At 46.7% G+C, this 19,733-nt stretch overlaps 1 protein-coding gene and 5 non-coding genes across 7 annotated transcripts in view; all 6 read right to left on the bottom strand.

Moving 5' to 3' along the window:
* Window positions 1-20: 20 nt before the first annotated feature.
* LOC135804578 (tRNA (32-2'-O)-methyltransferase regulator THADA-like) overlaps window positions 21-19,733 on the bottom strand; it is a 77,479-nt gene continuing 57,766 nt past the window's right edge. Inside the window, exons 42-56 of one of the 2 annotated variants that reach the window (XM_065318473.1) lie at window positions 18,663-18,720; window positions 17,315-17,393; window positions 16,087-16,163; window positions 14,169-14,217; window positions 13,897-14,027; window positions 13,461-13,608; window positions 7,993-8,119; window positions 7,603-7,642; window positions 6,839-7,056; window positions 6,470-6,575; window positions 3,665-3,873; window positions 3,166-3,253; window positions 2,291-2,426; window positions 1,028-1,188; window positions 21-818 (exon numbers count right to left, since the gene is read on the bottom strand). In XM_065318473.1, the coding sequence (XP_065174545.1) occupies window positions 774-818; window positions 1,028-1,188; window positions 2,291-2,426; window positions 3,166-3,253; window positions 3,665-3,873; window positions 6,470-6,575; window positions 6,839-7,056; window positions 7,603-7,642; window positions 7,993-8,119; window positions 13,461-13,608; window positions 13,897-14,027; window positions 14,169-14,217; window positions 16,087-16,163; window positions 17,315-17,393; window positions 18,663-18,720 (1,672 nt within the window). In that variant the 3' untranslated portion in view covers window positions 21-773. The remainder of the gene's footprint in view (window positions 819-1,027; window positions 1,189-2,290; window positions 2,427-3,165; window positions 3,254-3,664; window positions 3,874-6,469; window positions 6,576-6,838; window positions 7,057-7,602; window positions 7,643-7,992; window positions 8,120-13,460; window positions 13,609-13,896; window positions 14,028-14,168; window positions 14,218-16,086; window positions 16,164-17,314; window positions 17,394-18,662; window positions 18,721-19,733) is intronic. The other variant, XM_065318474.1, reaches the window with a different exon arrangement.
* Trnai-uau (transfer RNA isoleucine (anticodon UAU)) lies at window positions 8,297-8,395 on the bottom strand. Its single transcript has 2 exons — window positions 8,358-8,395; window positions 8,297-8,332 (listed from the first exon to the last, which is right to left on the bottom strand). It is a non-coding gene; the product is annotated as a tRNA-Ile (tRNA).
* Trnai-uau (transfer RNA isoleucine (anticodon UAU)) lies at window positions 9,530-9,627 on the bottom strand. The gene is made up of 2 exons: window positions 9,590-9,627; window positions 9,530-9,565 (listed from the first exon to the last, which is right to left on the bottom strand). It is a non-coding gene; the product is annotated as a tRNA-Ile (tRNA).
* Window positions 10,762-10,860, bottom strand: Trnai-uau (transfer RNA isoleucine (anticodon UAU)). The gene is made up of 2 exons: window positions 10,823-10,860; window positions 10,762-10,797 (listed from the first exon to the last, which is right to left on the bottom strand). It is a non-coding gene; the product is annotated as a tRNA-Ile (tRNA).
* On the bottom strand, window positions 11,998-12,096 carry Trnai-uau (transfer RNA isoleucine (anticodon UAU)). The gene is made up of 2 exons: window positions 12,059-12,096; window positions 11,998-12,033 (listed from the first exon to the last, which is right to left on the bottom strand). It is a non-coding gene; the product is annotated as a tRNA-Ile (tRNA).
* Trnai-uau (transfer RNA isoleucine (anticodon UAU)) lies at window positions 13,233-13,331 on the bottom strand. The gene is made up of 2 exons: window positions 13,294-13,331; window positions 13,233-13,268 (listed from the first exon to the last, which is right to left on the bottom strand). It is a non-coding gene; the product is annotated as a tRNA-Ile (tRNA).

Below are 19,733 nucleotides of genomic sequence, written 5' to 3'. Positions count from 1 at the left end.
AACGCTTAGCCACAACCATGTCCGCTCCAAGTATATATTTTTTGTTCAAAGCAGAGAGTTTTACGACTCCCCGGTTCAAAGTTCAACCTATGTACAGGTAAGAGGTTGTCAGCTCATGGCATCATCTTTCAACAGACATGCTCTGCAAAACAAGCCAATAGCTCTATATCAGATATCCCAACCAAAAGGACAGAAAAACTACTAAATCAACCGCCAGTCTCAAAGAGGAAAATGAGGGGTCATCCAGTGCCCTATATACATATTCTGAAAAAGCAGGCGTGCATGATCGTACTTGAAAAGAAAAGCCATAATTGATTTGCATATCCTGCCTCCTGGCAACTCCAGTTGACAGATGGTCCAGAGTGCTATGGTGAACATTGCAGAGCTGGAGCTGGTGGCACAGAACACAGCTGGGACTGGTGGCACTGAACTGATAGGACTGACCGAACAGTGAATCGCAGTTAGCAGGATCAGCTAGCGGCTTGATAACTACAGGCTGCATATTGATTGGTTGACTCCACGCATGGCGTTGTTTGATGACAATAAATAATTGCTAGAGCGCGTCACTCTCGTTCTGCACGGGATGCAGGCTGAACTAGAGTAGCTAGAATGGCATGCATACATGGCACGAACATGATCACATACACCAGCACTAGTCAAGTTGGCCGAGAATGCTGTCACTGGGTGCGTGGTTTTGGCGAGTGCTGTATCCAGGCGAAGAACAGCAAGATGATGCCCTAGACACTCATCCTTAGAAGCGTGTGTGCATGAACTCAGCTGGCTGTTTGGTGGTGCACGACCCAGGCCTGTCGTCGACCCTAAAACAACGGACAGACAGACAGACACACACACACGGGAATGGATTGGGTTTATTGGCAGGGAAAGGAACAATACAGTAGTGTCGAGTACTGAGACGCAGACATGATCACAGTCGTCACATGACTGTAATATATCGGGTATATGTATGTGCACGTGTGCCGTCTCGTTTGTGTGTTGTGAAGAGAACGAACAAGTGTTGTACTCGTACCTCGGGCACCATCTGTAGGAGATCTCTGTGAAGTGAAGTAAGGTTGTGTCTGGGCATATTGCTACACGCTGATGCTGGTGTGCCCGGCTTGGTTGCCTCTATGCACTGATATAGTAAGCATGACGTGCATACGGCACGGAAGAAATACACCTCATCCACTCCTGAATGAAAAAAAATACAATGCATATACACACGTGTACACACACAAACACACACACACACACATACATATGTACACACACACACACACACACGCACGCACACACACACACACACACACACACACACACACACACACACACACACACACACAAACACACACATACGTATGCACACACACACACACACACACACACACACACACACACACACACACACACACACACACATACGTATGCACACACACACACACACACACACACACACACACACACACACACACACACACACACACACACACACACACACACACACACACACACACACACACACACACACACACACACACACACACACACACACACACACACACACACACACACACACACACACACACACACACACACACACACACACACACACACACACACACACACACACACACACACACACACACACACACACACACACACACACACACACACACACACACACACACACACATTGCTTAGAACAACTAGCTGCACTCTGGAGTGGAACTGAACAGTGAACGAGTGTCAGAATAGGCTGACAATGATTGTGTGTGTGCGCGCGCGCGCGCGCGCGCGCGCGGGTGCAAGCGCAAGCGCGCGCATGTGTGTGTGTGCGCGCGCGTGTGTGTGTGTGTGTGTGTGTTTGCGCATGCATGTATCTGTCTGTCTGAATGTGTGTGTATGTGCGTGTGTGTGTGTGTGAGAGAGAGAGAGAGACGTCTTTTACTGCGCTAAATTTATTTCATGAAGATACAACCAATGACTGCTTAGAAATCCAAGTATCACTCCTCTTCTGTTGAAAAACCTTTTACGCTGCATGACGGTATCAACATTTTCTTACTGTACTTTAAGCCAAAAAAAATGGTACCGGTACTTGTACAAAGCATCGTGCATAGAAGCCTGGTTTGAATAGAAGCCGGGTCTGTACCTCGGCTTCTACAGAAATAAGCCCGGCTTTAAGACATTACGGTATACCACACTGCCACTGTGGATATTCAGTCATCAGCTGCTACTGATGTTTCAAACAAACTCACCCTTTGACTAAGAATGAAAACAAGCGCGAACTGCTCACCTTTCCACTTCAGTCCAGAATTCTTACGCGTCGTCAACTCTTTCACTAGCTTCTGCAGCTCTTGTTCCAGCTGACAGGTAGTGTCTGCTGGCAGCGTATGTACTTCTTTATCACCAGCCCTGCAAGCCAGCACATGCTGAGCCACAAAAAAACACACAAAACAGAACGTATGCGTCCTCTGCCTAATGCCGTACAGCCACACACACACACCCATGAGCAAGTCATGCTACACACATGCACACGGCCATCAGGCGTGCAGGCCGTTGACAGCCAAAATCAAACCATAGAAGTACGGACTAGAACATGACACATGTTTCGATTTCTACAGCATGTTACAAGGCGAGGATGCACCGTGCTCCTGACTACAATCATAACCCGGTTGGCAGAGTCCCGGTCTTGCCACCATTTGAACCGTACGGGGAAAACCCCCGGTTCGGACCCTCTTTATTCTAGGAATGTTCGCAAGACCGGGACTCTGCCAACCGGGTTATGGTTGCAGTCAGGAGCACTGTGCCTTGTAACATGCTGTCGACATCGAAAAATATGTTAAACTATCATCGAGCAAGGCATCTATATACTAGTAGCAAACATGACATATGTGCTACAGGCAACTACGGACAGTCTGCCTGCTGAACAAGGGTTCAGGCACTAGCATGTCGAGCTGCAATACCGTACTGCTGCACCATGCACAGTGTGAAGTTGAAGCAATTTCTGTTCCAAATGCACTGGGCTCTCTCTCCCTCATTCGTATGAATAAGAACAATGCTTGCGCAGACCATGAGCAGCTCGTACAAGCGTTATCAAAACTATAGCTACAGCAGTGGAATACACGTACAGACAACCTGCGTACTAATCCTAGATATGGAGTGTCTCACCTTCAATGTCTTAGCAGTCAGCTTGACAAGCAGCGTGGGCTCGGCAAACACATTGGCGTCTTCGTGCAGAAAGATCTCGTCACTGTGCCTGCACAAAAGGACGGGTTTCAGATGGAAAGGGAGACCAAACACAGCATGAACCAAAGAAGAAGTGATAAGCTTCCGGAGCATCATACTAGCTGAACTGTGCACATGTTAACTGTATAAACTCCATTCTATAAACATCAAGGACTGGTCTAGTACTAAATGGGATAACTACAGTACATGTACTTTCTGAAAACAAACAGCACTATAACCATAATTAAAATGAGTAAAGGGGAGAGAGAAAGTGGATTATAGAGAGAGAGAGAGAGAGAGAGAGAGAGAGAGAGAGAGAGAGAGAGAGAGAGAGAGAGAGAGATAGAGAGAGAGAGAGAGCGAGCGAGCGAGCGCAAGGCGATACAGGAACTCGGAGTCACGTTGAACCAACACACAGTACAGATTTTCCATCAGGACAAACCTCAGTCTTATCAGCTTGTCCGTATTTGAGTGCACATGCTGGATCAGGATATCCGCCAGCATTGTGATGAAGCCGGGTAGATCTTGCAAATTATCACAGGCCAGTGTATGCAGCTGACCAAACACAATGTTAGCCTGCACTGTGTGATGTGACTGTGTGTTAGATGTACACGTCTCTGATTCATCCTGCATACACGTCTCTGATTCATCCTGCAACCGAGAAGGAAGCATGCGGATCAACCTCAAGATCAAGAGCCATATTCTAACAAAAAAAACAAAACAAAACAAAGGGGACGTTCATCTTAAAATGAAACGTCACAACCTGTGGAAATCCCAGGTTGATATGAGCAGCCATTCTGGAGTAACAGCAGCTGGACATTTTCAATAAATTCGGTGACATCATGATGACATCATAATTTGACCAGAATAGGCCAGATCTGTGACGTCACAGAGACACGCTTGGTATGGGAGTAGAAAGGGGAAAGCCAGATTCTTTCTTGTTTTGCTACAACAACAGATTTCCTGCTAGCCATTTTCTTCAGTTGAGATACCAGGTGGTAAGGTGTTATATATGCGTGCCCCATTGCAACGTTTGAGATATCTGACTTCCTTGCAACGTTTGAGATATCTGACTTCCTTGCAACGTTTGAGATATCTGACTTCCTTGCGACAGTGCAGAGCTAAAATAGGGCTATTTCCTCAGTTACTCCCATGCAAGGTCCGTTCATTTCTGTGATATCAGAGATAACCTGTTCTCTCAAGCCTATTTCTCCGGTGCGTTCGAACTGTTTCGCTTACTACAGAAAAAACGCTGCACGCATGCACTCTTGAATGAATGAAATACTACAGGAAAATGAGTAAGAACATTAGTGAAGTAGAGTAACCCTCTTGCGCATGTTGTACGTAATGTAATGATTGATACGTACTTTCGATATTGATTTCGCTGGTGCACACGTTGGTGCAGCGCTGGTGCACGCGCTGATGCACGCGCTGGTGCAGCCAGTTGTTTTGCGTTGTACGTGATGCAGCTTGTTGAGGAGAAGGGGTTTCAATATCTTGTGTTCAGTTCTTCTTGCTTCTGGCCTGGTCGAGGTCGTGCTTTTTTCTTCTGTACACTTCTTGTGCATTTTGGAATTGAAATTAATAATTATAGTCCAACTTATATCCTTGCGCTGGTCTGGTGATGGATAATTCCACAACAACGTGGTACCGAAACCCGGTTTCGAGTGGACCGTTGGCGCTTTGTGGTTAGGTTCTCGGAGAGTATTATTAATTTTGTTATTTCACTGCCTGTTTAATGGCGTTGTCTGCTGGACAGTCCTTGTTGCGGCCGTATCGTGGAGGAGATGACGACCTGGAGGCGTTCTTGCTGAAATTCCGCGTGGTGTCACGGATACAGAAATGGACGTCGGAGGCTAAAAGAATGGACCATTTCCCTTTATTTCTAGACAAGGACGCGTTCACTGTTTGGAGTGCGCTGCCGAACGTCGAGCAGACCAGTGAGGAGGTTGTCCATGCTGCGCTCCGAGCCGCTTTCTGCATCACGCCAGCAGAGGCGTATAAGAAGTTTGTGGCCAGAACTCTTCATCGGGGAGAGAGCGTTGACGTCTACTTGGCCGACTTGAGGAGATTTCTCCTATGCGTGCGATGCTTGGCTGGGAGCCCACCGGTGTGCTCTTCTCGGCTAATCCTGGGCTGGGCCTGACTCCATCTGATCTTGAACGCCAGGCTGCCCGGATCCGTGATTTTGTGGAAGCTGAGCTGTCCTCCAAGGACTTTGTTGAGTCTGAAGCTGATAACTGTCTGTTCGCCGTTGGTGATGCCGTTCTTCTACGTCGTTCCCATCGTTGCCAGAAATGTGAGCCGCCCTATGAGCGTGACTGGGTGGTAATTCACATTGTGTCCCCCTCTACTGTGGTAATTCGCAATGAGGCTGCTGGTGGTGAGAAAGTGGTGAATGTTGAACTGCTGAAGCGTGATGTTGGTGCTGAGGTGTTTGCTGATGTGCCCGCTGCGGATGCTGTTGCTGATGTGCCTGCTGCGGATGCTGTTGCTGATGTGCCTGCTGCGGATGCTGTTGCTGATGTGCCTGCTGCAGATGCTGTTGCTGATGTGCCTGCTGCAGATGCTGTTGTTGACGTGCCTGCTGTTATTGATGTGCCAGCTGCGGGTGCTGTCCCTGATGCTGGGTCTCGGTTTGATCCCCGTGATCCAAATTATGTGCCGCTTCGAGCCCCTGCCGATGATCCTGCTCCGTATCAGTTTCGCCCATATGGCCTTCGTCAGCGTGGTTCGCTTGCACCCCCTCAGCGTTTCCGTTAGTTTTGCTTTGTGGCGCTATTTAGTATTTGTGGTGGTATTTTGTTTGGCATACCACCAGGGGGAGAGGTGAAGTAGAGTAACCCTCTTGCGCATGTTGTACGTAATGTAATGATTGATACGTACTTTCGATATTGATTTCGCTGGTGCACACGTTGGTGCAGCGCTGGTGCATGCGCTGATGCACGCGCTGGTGCAGCCAGTTGTTTTGCGTTGTACGTGATGCAGCTTGTTGAGGAGAAGGGTTTTCAATATCTTGTGTTCAGTTCTTCTTGCTTCTGGCCTGGTCGAGGTCGTGCTTTTTTCTTCTGTAAACTTCTTGTGCATTTTGGAATTGAAATTAATAATTATAGTCCAACTTATATCCTTGCGCTGGTCTGGTGATGGATAATTCCACAACATTAGTATTGAGCGTCATGTACATGTAAGTTTTCACTGACATTTGATGCCGGAAGAAAAGATGGAAAACAAACTTAGGGTCCCTGACCTGGGTGGATTGCTGTGGAGTGAAGCAAACAGTGGCTGCCTTGCAAGCCAGCTGACGAATAGCTGGCTGGTCATCCTCCACCAGGCACACCAGCGCACGCCAAGCACTACATGGTTACACGAGTGAGAACGGATACACAGAAAAGAATTGCGCCAGTGCGTTAGACAGGCTCACTGCAACAACCAATACAATCCTGCTCTTCAACCCTGATAATGATACAGGGAATGAGAGAAACTGCCAAGCTGATACACACACTGGCAACAGCACACATGGAAGCCAGGGCACGTAGAAGTCCATTCTAAATGTGATATTCCTGATGAGTAATGTACATGTAGCAGTTACATCCATATTCATATGAAAGCAACATACCAAAGTGTTGCGTGTGCCTTGAGAGTGCTCCAGTCGGTATTGGTATCGCCAGCTGCACAGTTTGTACTGGTGACGCTGTCGTTTGCCACATGCATGGCCGGTGGCGGGAGATGGCGGAAGAGATGCGGCGCCAAGATGACCAGGCCCTGCGCCACAGCTTCACGGACAATGTCCTGCTGTTCAGGCTGACAGCAGACACTCACACGCGTGCACCATTGCTGACAAAGAGAGCACATGAACGCACACAGCCCCACACCGCACACACATACACATACGCACATACAATATCCAAAGTTCGAAACAATTCTCAGTGCAATATGGGTACGTAGTGCGTACTCTGTACAATCCCCAAAGGGCATCTTCCAAAACCCTGAAACCCGCCTGAATTCTCAACTTCTTTTCCAGCGAATAAATCGTATCTGAGCAGACTTGTGAAGTGAAGAGAAGCATGCGGGTGCCAAGAAAAACACTGAAGACCTTGCTGAAAATAGTGAAAAGCTGCACGTCCATGAGATTGCAGTGAAGCATACATGTACCAGAATGCTACCAAGTAAGAGGCATGCAATGCAGGTTGTTTGCAGCTGTGGCTCTGCTACACATCCACACGACATAGTACTGGCTAGAATGCCGTTGATCAACAGCAGACTGCAAGCTGCTTGATCTTGATGACTGTATACTAGTAGCAGCAATGCAGTGACACCGATATTTCAAGAAGAACATGCCAAGTGTAAAGTGACCATATCCACGCCACAGTGAAGGCTTACCTGGCATAATCGTGACAGCATGCGTGTGGTCTGCGCATCTCTGCAAGCACAGCGAGAAGAGCATACATGAACACGCAAAATGCCCTTGGTAACAGGATCTGTTTGACGGTACCGGCGGCGCATGTGTGCACGTATACAAGCTCAAACGGGTCAGTGATAATACCATTCAGGAATAAAATAGTGACGAGCACTGCACGGCCTTAGCACTGCGGCCATTGAGCAGGCTGGGCAGCTGCATGTGGGGCTCCATTATTCACTGGGGCAGATTACGCCGGGCACGACTGTGCATGTAAGTGTGTGCGATGGCCAATGGGTGTGGTAGGGGTGGTAGGGGGTGTTGCTAGTTGGTGACCAAAGCTTCAGACGACATGCCAGAAAACAAAGACCTACCTGTTTGACTGGCATGCCTTCAGAAGACGCTCCAACAGATACGCTGCTAGCGGCACGGCTGCAGAGAGCAGTACCTTGCTACGGCCACAGAGCAGTGAAGAGAGACGTTCCAGTACAACTTGCAAAACTGTTCGTAGAAAAAGAAAGAGATGGAAGGAGCACACTATTGATGGATATGTTGCAAAGCCTACAAAAATAGCACAATGCAAAAAAATACTGCCATTGTTGACAGGATGGATATACAGAAAATAACACAAAATTAATAAGAGTGAAAAAGAGCAGCCAGCACAAATCTGGCTACTACTGCCCCAGGGGAGGCTCGAACTCCCGACCTTCGCATAACTCAGTTGCAGGCAAGCACTGCTTATAAGTACGACGCGCTAACCGACTACGCTACTGGGGCACACGAGCATTGGCTGGGGAAAATAGAAATAGGAGCCTGCCGAAGCCACAGCGCGACTTCACTTCATGTGTGCTTTCCTCACACCGCTACCTGCTTTGTTCTACGCTAGGCATGGTAGGTTCCACCTGGGTTGTGATGCTATTCTGCAGTTACCTTTCTCACAGTTGTCACCCTACATGCTGCAGTACTGACATATACGAGATTGCCGGGTTCTCTGAATTCATCACCAACGTACAGTCGCTGATGAAGGAATGACGAGAACACACTTTCAAACACTTTCACAGTATTCTCCATTCCTTCCACCACAGAGAGATATTGCGACTATCCTGGCAAATTTATGTACTCTTGATACTCAATCTGCGGACAGAACTGTTTCGTCCTCTTGATACAAAACATCCCAGGTTCGAAAAAGATTGTTTGGGCACATCCAAGAGTACATAAACCAGAGTGTGCAACTGTGCATATCAGATCTGAAACAGCGCAGTTCGTGCACTACGTCACTCTGATGAGGTCAGCCAAGCTGCAACTTGCGTACAGCTCAAATTTTCATGTTTCACAGTCCGGAAATCAGCCAAGTTTGCATGATTTAGACGTCCTATTTTAAGATTTCGGTGTTTTGGGAGACTGCGTACGCTGTGTACATGCGCTGGCAAGTAAATTCACCATGCTATCCGTCTCAAAAAACGAAATCAGGACAAACTCAGGGACCTGCACCACTGTGACTGGTTACGCAACTTTTCACAGTACCTGTGGCTTACCATGCCGTCAGAAATGACGTACTGCACGAATTACGCTCCCACAGGAACCATCCCGAGTTGCACACTCTGGTTTATGTACTCTTCGTACATCCAATAGCATTTTCAATGACATGGAGGGATGAGCGCAGGGATAAAGGAGCATATTGTTGCAACAGAGGGACGAGGGGAACCAACATTGCAGGGCTACATAAAGTCACGATGGACATCCAAACAGTCTCTCCACTGCAGACACTCACTCCTATCCTATCCCTTCAACCAGCCAAGAGTGCACAAATCCCATAGAGTACGACAACTATACCGTGTTCTTGGTTTCATGGCTGTGAAAAATTAGAATAAAGAGCGAAAAAATAGCAGTCACCAGCCAGATGACTGCTACTGCCCCAGGGGAGGCTCGAACTCCCGACCTTCGCATAACTCAGTTGCAGGCAGCACTGCTTATAAGTACGACGCGCTAACCGACTACGCTACTGGGGCACACGAGCATTGGCTGGGGAAAATAGAAATAGGAGCCTGCCGAAGCCACAGCGCGACTTCACTTCATGTGTGCTTTCCTCACACCGCTACCTGCTTTGTTCTACGCTAGGCATGGTAGGTTCCACCTGGGTTGTGATGCTATTCTGCAGTTACCTTTCTCACAGTTGTCACCCTACATGCTGCAGTACTGACATATACGAGATTGCCGGGTTCTCTGAATTCATCACCAACGTACAGTCGCTGATGAAGGAATGACGAGAACACACTTTCAAACACTTTCACAGTATTCTCCATTCCTTCCACCACAGAGAGATATTGCGACTATCCTGGCAAATTTATGTACTCTTGATACTCAATCTGCGGACAGAACTGTTTCGTCCTCTTGATACAAAACATCCCAGGTTCGAAAAAGATTGTTTGGGCACATCCAAGAGTACATAAACCAGAGTGTGCAACTGTGCATATCAGATCTGAAACAGCGCAGTTCGTGCACTACGTCACTCTGATGAGGTCAGCCAAGCTGCAACTTGCGTACAGCTCAAATTTTCATGTTTCACAGTCCGGAAATCAGCCAAGTTTGCATGATTTAGACGTCCTATTTTAAGATTTCGGTGTTTTGGGAGACTGCGTACGCTGTGTACATGCGCTGGCAAGTAAATTCACCATGCTATCCGTCTCAAAAAACGAAATCAGGACAAACTCAGGGACCTGCACCACTGTGACTGGTTACGCAACTTTTCACAGTACCTGTGGCTTACCATGCCGTCAGAAATGACGTACTGCACGAATTACGCTCCCACAGGAACCATCCCGAGTTGCACACTCTGGTTTATGTACTCTTCGTACATCCAATAGCATTTTCAATGACATGGAGGGATGAGCGCAGGGATAAAGGAGCATATTGTTGCAACAGAGGGACGAGGGGAACCAACATTGCAGGGCTACATAAAGTCACGATGGACATCCAAACAGTCTCTCCACTGCAGACACTCACTCCTATCCTATCCCTTCAACCAGCCAAGAGTGCACAAATCCCATAGAGTACGACAACTATACCGTGTTCTTGGTTTCATGGCTGTGAAAAATTAGAATAAAGAGCGAAAAAATAGCAGTCACCAGCCAGATGACTGCTACTGCCCCAGGGGAGGCTCGAACTCCCGACCTTCGCATAACTCAGTTGCAGGCAAGCACTGCTTATAAGTACGACGCGCTAACCGACTACGCTACTGGGGCACACGAGCATTGGCTGGGGAAAATAGAAATAGGAGCCTGCCGAAGCCACAGCGCGACTTCACTTCACGTGTTCTTTCCTCACACCGCTACCTGCTTTGTTCTACGCTAGGCATGGTAGGTTCCACCCGGGTTGTGATGCTATTCTGCAGTTACCTTTCTCACAGTTGTCACCCTACATGCTGCAGTACTCTGACATATACGAGATTGCCGGGTTCTCTGAATTCATCGCCAACGTACAGTCGCTGATGAAGGAATGACGAGAACACACTTTCAAACACTTTCACAGTATTCTCCATTCCTTCCACCACAGAGAGATATTGTGACTATCCTGGCAAATTTATGTACTCTTGATACTCAATCTGCGAACAGAACTGTTTCGTCCTCTTGATACAAAACATCCCAGGTTCGAAAAAGATTGTTTGGGCACATCCAAGAGTACATAAACCAGAGTGTGCAACTGTGCATATCAGATCTGAAACAGCGCAGTTCGTGCACTACGTCACCCTGATGAGGTCAGCCAAGCTGCAACTTGCGTACAGCTCAAATTTTCATGTTTCACAGTCCGGAAATCAGCCAAGTTTGCATGATTTAGACGTCCTATTTTAAGATTTCGGTGTTTTTGGGAGACTGCGTACGCTGTGTACATGCGCTGGCAAGTAAATTCACCATGCTATCCGTCTCAAAAAACGAAATCAGGACAAACTCAGGGACCTGCACCACTGTGACTGGTTACGCAACTTTTCACAGTACCTGTGGCTTACCATGCCGTCAGAAATGACGTACTGCACGAATTACGCTCCCACAGGAACCATCCCGAGTTGCACACTCTGGTTTATGTACTCTTCGTACATCCAATAGCATTTTCAATGACATGGAGGGATGAGCGCAGGGATAAAGGAGCATATTGTTGCAACAGAGGGACGAGGGGAACCAACATTGCAGGGCTACATAAAGTCACGATGGACATCCAAACAGTCTCTCCACTGCAGACACTCAATCCTATCCTATCCCTTCAACCAGCCAAGAGTGCACAAATCCCATAGAGTACGACAACTATACCGTGTTCTTGGTTTCATGGCTGTGAAAAATTAGAATAAAGAGCGAAAAAATAGCAGTCACCAGCCAGATGACTGCTACTGCCCCAGGGGAGGCTCGAACTCCCGACCTTCGCATAACTCAGTTGCAGGCAAGCACTGCTTATAAGTACGACGCGCTAACCGACTACGCTACTGGGGCACACGAGCATTGGCTGGGGAAAATAGAAATAGGAGCCTGCCGAAGCCACAGCGCGACTTCACTTCATGTGTTCTTTCCTCACACCGCTACCTGCTTTGTTCTACGCTAGGCATGGTAGGTTCCACCCGGGTTGTGATGCTATTCTGCAGTTACCTTTCTCACAGTTGTCACCCTACATGCTGCAGTACTCTGACATATACGAGATTGCCGGGTTCTCTGAATTCATCGCCAACGTACAGTCGCTGATGAAGGAATGACGAGAACACACTTTCAAACACTTTCACAGTATTCTCCATTCCTTCCACCACAGAGAGATATTGTGACTATCCTGGCAAATTTATGTACTCTTGATACTCAATCTGCGAACAGAACTGTTTCGTCCTCTTGATACAAAACATCCCAGGTTCGAAAAAGATTGTTTGGGCACATCCAAGAGTACATAAACCAGAGTGTGCACCTGTGCATATCAGATCTGAAACAGCGCAGTTCGTGCACTACGTCACCCTGATGAGGTCAGCCAAGCTGCAACTTGCGTACAGCTCAAATTTTCATGTTTCACAGTCCGGAAATCAGCCAAGTTTGCATGATTTAGACGTCCTATTTTAAGATTTCGGTGTTTTTGGGAGACTGCGTACGCTGTGTACATGCGCTGGCAAGTAAATTCACCATGCTATCCGTCTCAAAAAACGAAATCAGGACAAACTCAGGGACCTGCACCACTGTGACTGGTTACGCAACTTTTCACAGTACCTGTGGCTTACCATGCCGTCAGAAATGACGTACTGCACGAATTACGCTCCCACAGGAACCATCCCGAGTTGCACACTCTGGTTTATGTACTCTTCGTACATCCAATAGCATTTTCAATGACATGGAGGGATGAGCGCAGGGACAAATGAGCATATTGTTGCAACAGAGGGACGAGGGGAACCAACATTGCAGGGCTACATAAAGTCACGACGGACATCCAAACAGTCTCTCCACTGCAGACACTCACTCCTATCCCATCTCTTCGATCAGCCAAGAGTGCACAAATCCCTAGAGTACGACAACTATACCGTGTTCTTGGTTTCATGGCTGTGAAAAATTAGAATAAAGAGCGAAAAAATAGCAGTCACCAGCCAGATGACTGCTACTGCCCCAGGGGAGGCTCGAACTCCCGACCTTCGCATAACTCAGTTGCAGGCAAGCACTGCTTATAAGTACGACGCGCTAACCGACTACGCTACTGGGGCACACATTCCCAGAAGACAACCTGCAACGTTATATTCCCAATGTGCTGCTATCATATACCTCCCCCCTTCCCCCCTCCCCCCACACACACACGCACACAAAGAAATGCAGTTTCAGATTCTCCAGCTTGCCTTCAGTAGATTGCAGGCATGTTGCTGTTGTTGCTGTTGTTGCTGTTGTTGCTGCTTGAGCTCCTTGCCATGTTACAAGCAGACACTTTAGTGCCAGGGCCAGACAATCACGATTGGTCTCACTGCGTACGCACTCGACAAGGGCATCCTGTAAAAGGTACGTGCACACAGATGCGCACGTTGCATGGACCAACATGCACCAAGGTACTATGGTTTTGAAGCATTGCAGGCACCGCACACAAGGCCCATTATTCTTCCTGCACAGCCGACTGTTGTAGTTGTAAAGTCACAGTACCCCAACTGAGTGCAGTGAACAAATTTGTACTCACATGCTGGATGCGAATAAGAGCAACAACAATACGCCATAACAAGCAATCACAACATGTAAAAATGAGCGACTACGACTCCCTAATATACACATACAGGCTGAGCTTACCTGTGACTGCTTAGAAAGCGGTGCACATGTTCCACAGTCTGAGATGAACTGCAATACTCTCAGGCGCACATCGTACGATGCATGCTTGATAAGAAGGTGAGCGATGTTTGAAGTTCGTTCCGGAGATATACCTGTAAAAACACCCAATGCAACAAACATTCTCACTTGATCACTGCCCAGCGGGGGAATTCGTTCCCATCAAAGAGATTATCTTGGCAAGGGCAGCGTGTAGTCAAGGCTACCAGAATTGAGTTGTAAAAAAGGAAACTTACTTTCTAACAGTGCATCTGCTGCTGTAGCAAGCCACTGGCCATCAGCAACCTGCAGGGAGTGAAACAATAGCAAGAATGACCAGGAGATTAGTACAGATTCCTCGACAAGGAGATCAGTGCACATTTCCCGACTGGGAGATTAGGGCGGATTCCCCGACTAGGAGATTCACAACAAACCAGGACAGCTTTGATAGGACTATTCAGTGAAAAAAGTTTGTTAACACCCCGTCTAGCTATCAGTTTATGCGTGCATACAATGCAGTGTACAGCAGAGAGCTTGAAGAAGACGAAGCCTACAATGGCTACCTGAACACCTGACTTGTATTGCTGCTGTCGACATAGCAGTGCTGTCAATGTACATTGGCGAACAGGATGACAACGAAGGGCAGAGTGCCCAAGGATGTTGTCCCCGATTACTCAGGCGGCATCGGGGCCGATTTCGAGCTTTGGCCAGAGGACGCGAGTGATCACCTAGCAATTTGCAATGTTACTATCGCTGCTGAAAAAAGCGTTTTTTCTATAATTTGACTGGACTCTCGGTTCGGAAAGTAGTAAAGGGCTTAGTTATTCCATCTCCGCCAGTAAATGCTGATGGATCTCCTGGTGATGAGCACAAAGCACCACGGACGCCATTGTGGCGCACTTTCGTCCAACCGTCAACACAACTTCGGAACGCCCCAAATTCCGGCAGTTGAAACAAGGAGTCAAGAAATCAGTCTCCACCTCCGTTGGCCGTCTATGAGAGAGAAAGAGCAGAGCTATCTAAATCCGGGGCGACAGATGTAGACACAATTGTAAACTCTCAGGTGCGAGACCAGTTGGTTGCGGGTCTGAAAATCCCCCGAAGTACGTCGTGAACTGCTCAAGGAATCCAAGCTCACCCTAGCAGATGCCATTACAAAAGCAGTGGCACCAGAGACCTCGTATGCGGCGAGTAAGTTGTACGAACCGCCGGCAGCGCCTTCCAATTTTAGCTCAGTGCAGCCAGACAGCAACGCAAACCCAACCAAGCAAACAGCATCTGGTTCGTGCAAGTACTGTGGTCATGCCCATACCAAGGAAATTGTTTCGCCCTGCTACCCACATCCGTTGTCGCAACTGTAGCAAGGCTGGGCATTTTTTGCGTTAGTATGTCAGTCACAACGCACTGGGTCAGACACTAATGCCGTCGACGAGGAGCCCGCCGAACTAGCCGACCAGGCTCATTCGGTGTATGACACTGTTTGTATGGCTGAGCAGATCGGGTCACACCGCCAGTTTCTCGCATCACTATCGGCGGATGGCAAAGAGTCTGTCATCTAAATTATACTTCATTTGGCAGTATGCATTCACACAGGCAATCTGGATACCGGCTGACATGCGTCATAGACTTGCTTTTCATTGTTATACTTGTAAACTACACTTGAACTTACTCCTAGAGCCATACTGATAATACTCCTGCTGCTGTCCAATCTGACTAGCATACTTTAAAACAAACTTGAGATTTGCTGGCAGGCCTGTGCGTGCAGCCAGAATAAGCACGCCATCATACACGTTCCTTTGCATTAACAAATACATATCTCCAGTATGTGCAGTCAAACCTCTGTAGGACGAACACCAAAGGACCGGTGGTATTTGTTCCCAATAACAAGTTGTTCTTATCAAGAACTAGGACCGTTAGTCATAACTCATAACTTATTGGTCCTTTCTTCTTCCTTAATTTATACTACTGGGGAACAATTGACGTGATGACGGTGTTACCATCGACCAAAGGGTGCGCGTGCATGCGTGTGTGCGTGCATGTGGCGTGGGTGCGTGCGTGCATGTGTGTGTGCGTGCATATGCATCTGTGTGCATGCATACATGCATGTGTTTAATATAACCCACATCAGCATGCCTGCATGTGCAACTGCATGTGGTACAGGATTGATTGTCTTACGGTCACGTGTCGGCCCACATCGCTCTGCACAGCCGTCAGAGAGCAGGCTATGACTTGCTCGGATACATCAGCAAAACCTGTATCGACATGCACCCAAGCACAGCAGGGATGAGACAGCACATGACACGGACAGTCAGACTAATCTATAGTTGTATACACCAACAAATTACAAGACATGAAACACCGAAAGCAATAAATAACATCAAGAGTTCATAACTGTTGTGTACTCTTGATAACATCAATACGAGAGTAGACATGATAACATCAATACGAGAGTAGACATGATAACATCAATACGAGAGTAGACATGATAACATCAATACGAGAGTAGACATGATAACATCAATACGAGAGTAGACATGATAACATCAATACGAGAGTAGACATGATAACATCAATACGAGAGTAGACATGATAACATCAATACGAGAGTAGACATGATAACATCAATACGAGAGTAGACATGATAACATCAATACGAGAGTAGACATGATAACATCAATACGAGAGTAGACATGATAACATCAATACGAGAGTAGACATGATAACATCAATACGAGAGTAGACATGATAACATCAATACGAGAGTAGACATGATAACATCAATACGAGAGTAGACATGATAACATCAATACGAGAGTAGACATGATAACATCAATACGAGAGTAGACATGATAACATCAATACGAGAGTAGACATGATAACATCAATACGAGAGTAGACATGATAACATCAATACGAGAGTAGACATGATAACATCAATACGAGTAGACATCAATACGAGAAGACATCAATACGAGTAGACATCAATACGAGTAGACATCAATACGAGTAGACATCAATACGAGTAGACATCAATACGAGTAGACATCAATACGAGTAGACATTACTCAATAAACACACAAAGAAAAACGAATCTTGAATATACAGTCAGACCTCGTTTATCCGGTCCTCGTTTATCCGGATCCCTCGCCATCCGGAAGAAAATCGTTGGTTACCGATTCACAGCATATGCCATGTACACATACAGTATGCGTGTCCGATTATCCGGTTCCCTCACCTATCCGGAAATTTTTCTGGAAAACGGATGCAGTGTGCGGTTATGCCAGGTCTGACTGTAGTTGATGTCCGCAGAACCCCGAGAAGATTTGGATGACATTATGCCATACACAAAGCGTCTTTCAAGGAAGATACTGATACTGAAGATACTGGAGCAGACCAATCATACCTGCATGTTTCGCCACTAGCCTCCAGACGTTCATGGCAGCAGTGCGAGTCAGGCTGCATGTATTGCGCGATGAGCAAAGCTGACACAACAAAGGAATATAATCATAGCACAGAATGCAATGTGTACAGTAAAAAAACTGTAGTTGTTTTTAAATAAACAAAGAGGAGATGTGGACGGTATCACACGATGGCTTACACTGCAGCAACCGAATGCGGAAGAACAGCGGATAATCAACAGGTTCTATTCAGCCGCATGCATCCATACAATCCTTAGCTCAACAGCATCAGCAACAAGAGCAGCCAGAGTATATTCTTACTAGCCTCCTCACAAGACGACAGCGATCAACACTGGTGGGAAAAAAGTGCTTCCGCTGCAACACTTCAATGGGTTTTACAAGCATATCTCTGATGTCCTCTTCCACATGTTCCCACAACGTGCACAACAGACATACACAAGGATACATATACAGTAGGTATCGGTTATAGCGTGGGTGTTTGAAAAACGACTTTCTATTCTTATTTCCGATATTTCTTACACACGATAAATCAAGTGTGGTATATCACATGCATGTGCGCAGGGGCAGGAAGATCATCGTACATACAACGCAGTACTTCTGTGCATATGGTTGGTCACAGTCACATAGGCTTACCATGTGGCTATGCAAAATAAGTTACATGATCACAACAGTTGAATCTGCAGCACTACGGCGCAACGAGAGTCAGATCAGAACGGAATTGGACAGATGCTATTACTACAGGCGATACACTTTGTACTAATCTGGCATGTTTCGCTACACAAAGTCCATTCTTAGGACCGATATATTCTACTATGGGATGAAATTGCTTGTAAGAATAAATGTGCACTTGAAATCCATGTTATGATTATGAAAACATGAGAGTTCATTCTTGTAGGCAGTATATTCTTTTACACGACCACGCTATAACCGATACGCACTGTACATGCATTCATGCATATAGTCGACTCCTGAACGAACACCATTGTGCGGGAGAATTAGTACTTTATAGCCGAAGTTTGTTATAACAGAAATGCACTCACCCATACAAGCAACAAGACATGACTGGCAAGTGACCCATGTCCATGACAGTATGAGTGCACTTGGTTTACATGCGGCCCTACAAGATTGGGTTCGTTATAAACGAAAACTGTTCGCTGTAAAGGGTCAATTTAGTGTGGGTTCGAACAGGGACATGGACAAGGGTTCGCTATATTATCATGAAATTCGCTATATGCGAGTTCGTTATGCGTGGAGTCGACTGTACATGATTGTATTCATGTATTCATGTATTCATGCATAAATATGTACGCACAGCATGTATAGTGTACCCACCCAAGCATGGCCCAAGATTAGCTGGCACACTTCTTGATAGAAGTCAGGACTGCATGAGCTACACGATGGATCAATGAAAGTGGAACACCAAGCACACAGCAGAAGAAGAATTAGGGGGCGTTCGTTTTTGATCTACAGGTTTGGGTAGAAACTACTTCTTACGGTAGAGGTGTTCGTTTTTTGAAAAAAAATTCTACTCAAAAGGGTAGATTCTACTTTCCTCTACAGGCTCTACTGGGAAAAAGTTGGTAGAATCCGGTAGAAATGGGTAGAGCTACGGGATTTCCAGCAAGATCAAGGATTTGTACACAACTCCATAAAAAAAAGAAACATTTCACGTACACATCGTGTAAACTACTAGATCTGGTAGAACAGCGTTCGTACACTTGCCTCTACCATCTACCTCTATCGGTAGAGTGACTCTACTCTACTCTACCAGGTAGCTAAAAACGAACGCAGCCTTAGACTGAAGTAGGAAAATCTTCTAATTGCATAAAAAATACATCGCCAATACGGAAAAAAAGTGTGCACAACCGGATTGACAGGAGAGTTCCGTATTTCTCTCTGAGGCAGAGTGAAGAACATCAGAGCCGAGTGATTACCCATTACCAGCCACAATGCCAATCACTGGATCAGTATGAAACAGTATGTATCATACCACACGCACGCACGCACGCACACACACAATAAAGCAATCACAATCAAGACAGTTTGGTGCACACAAGACGGTCCATCGCTACTGGGACTCTCCCCACACCTGCTTTTTGAGAAAAATCTACTGCAGTCGTCCCTCTTTAATCCGGCACTTTATAAACCAGCACCCTCTATAAACCAGCATAATTTTCATTAGCCAAAATGTCCTCTTCATGCACATTGCAACAGTAGATCAGATTTGTTAATCCAGCACCCTCCGTAATCCAGCAGAATTTCTCTCACACGAATGCTGCTGGATTATACAGGGACCACTGTATATGAGCATGACAATTGGGTTGCTTAACGTGAGGCAAAGGCAAAGGCACAGGCATAGCTGGACAGCAAGGCCCAGGTGGGCAATGTACATGTACATGACTG

Source organism: Sycon ciliatum, chromosome 1 (assembly GCF_964019385.1).
Source record: "Sycon ciliatum chromosome 1, ocSycCili1.1, whole genome shotgun sequence".
In the NCBI taxonomy this organism is placed as follows: Eukaryota; Metazoa; Porifera; class Calcarea; order Leucosolenida; family Sycettidae; genus Sycon; species Sycon ciliatum.
Note: the sequence above shows the minus strand (reverse complement) of the source record. Positions and strands in the feature narration are given on the sequence as shown.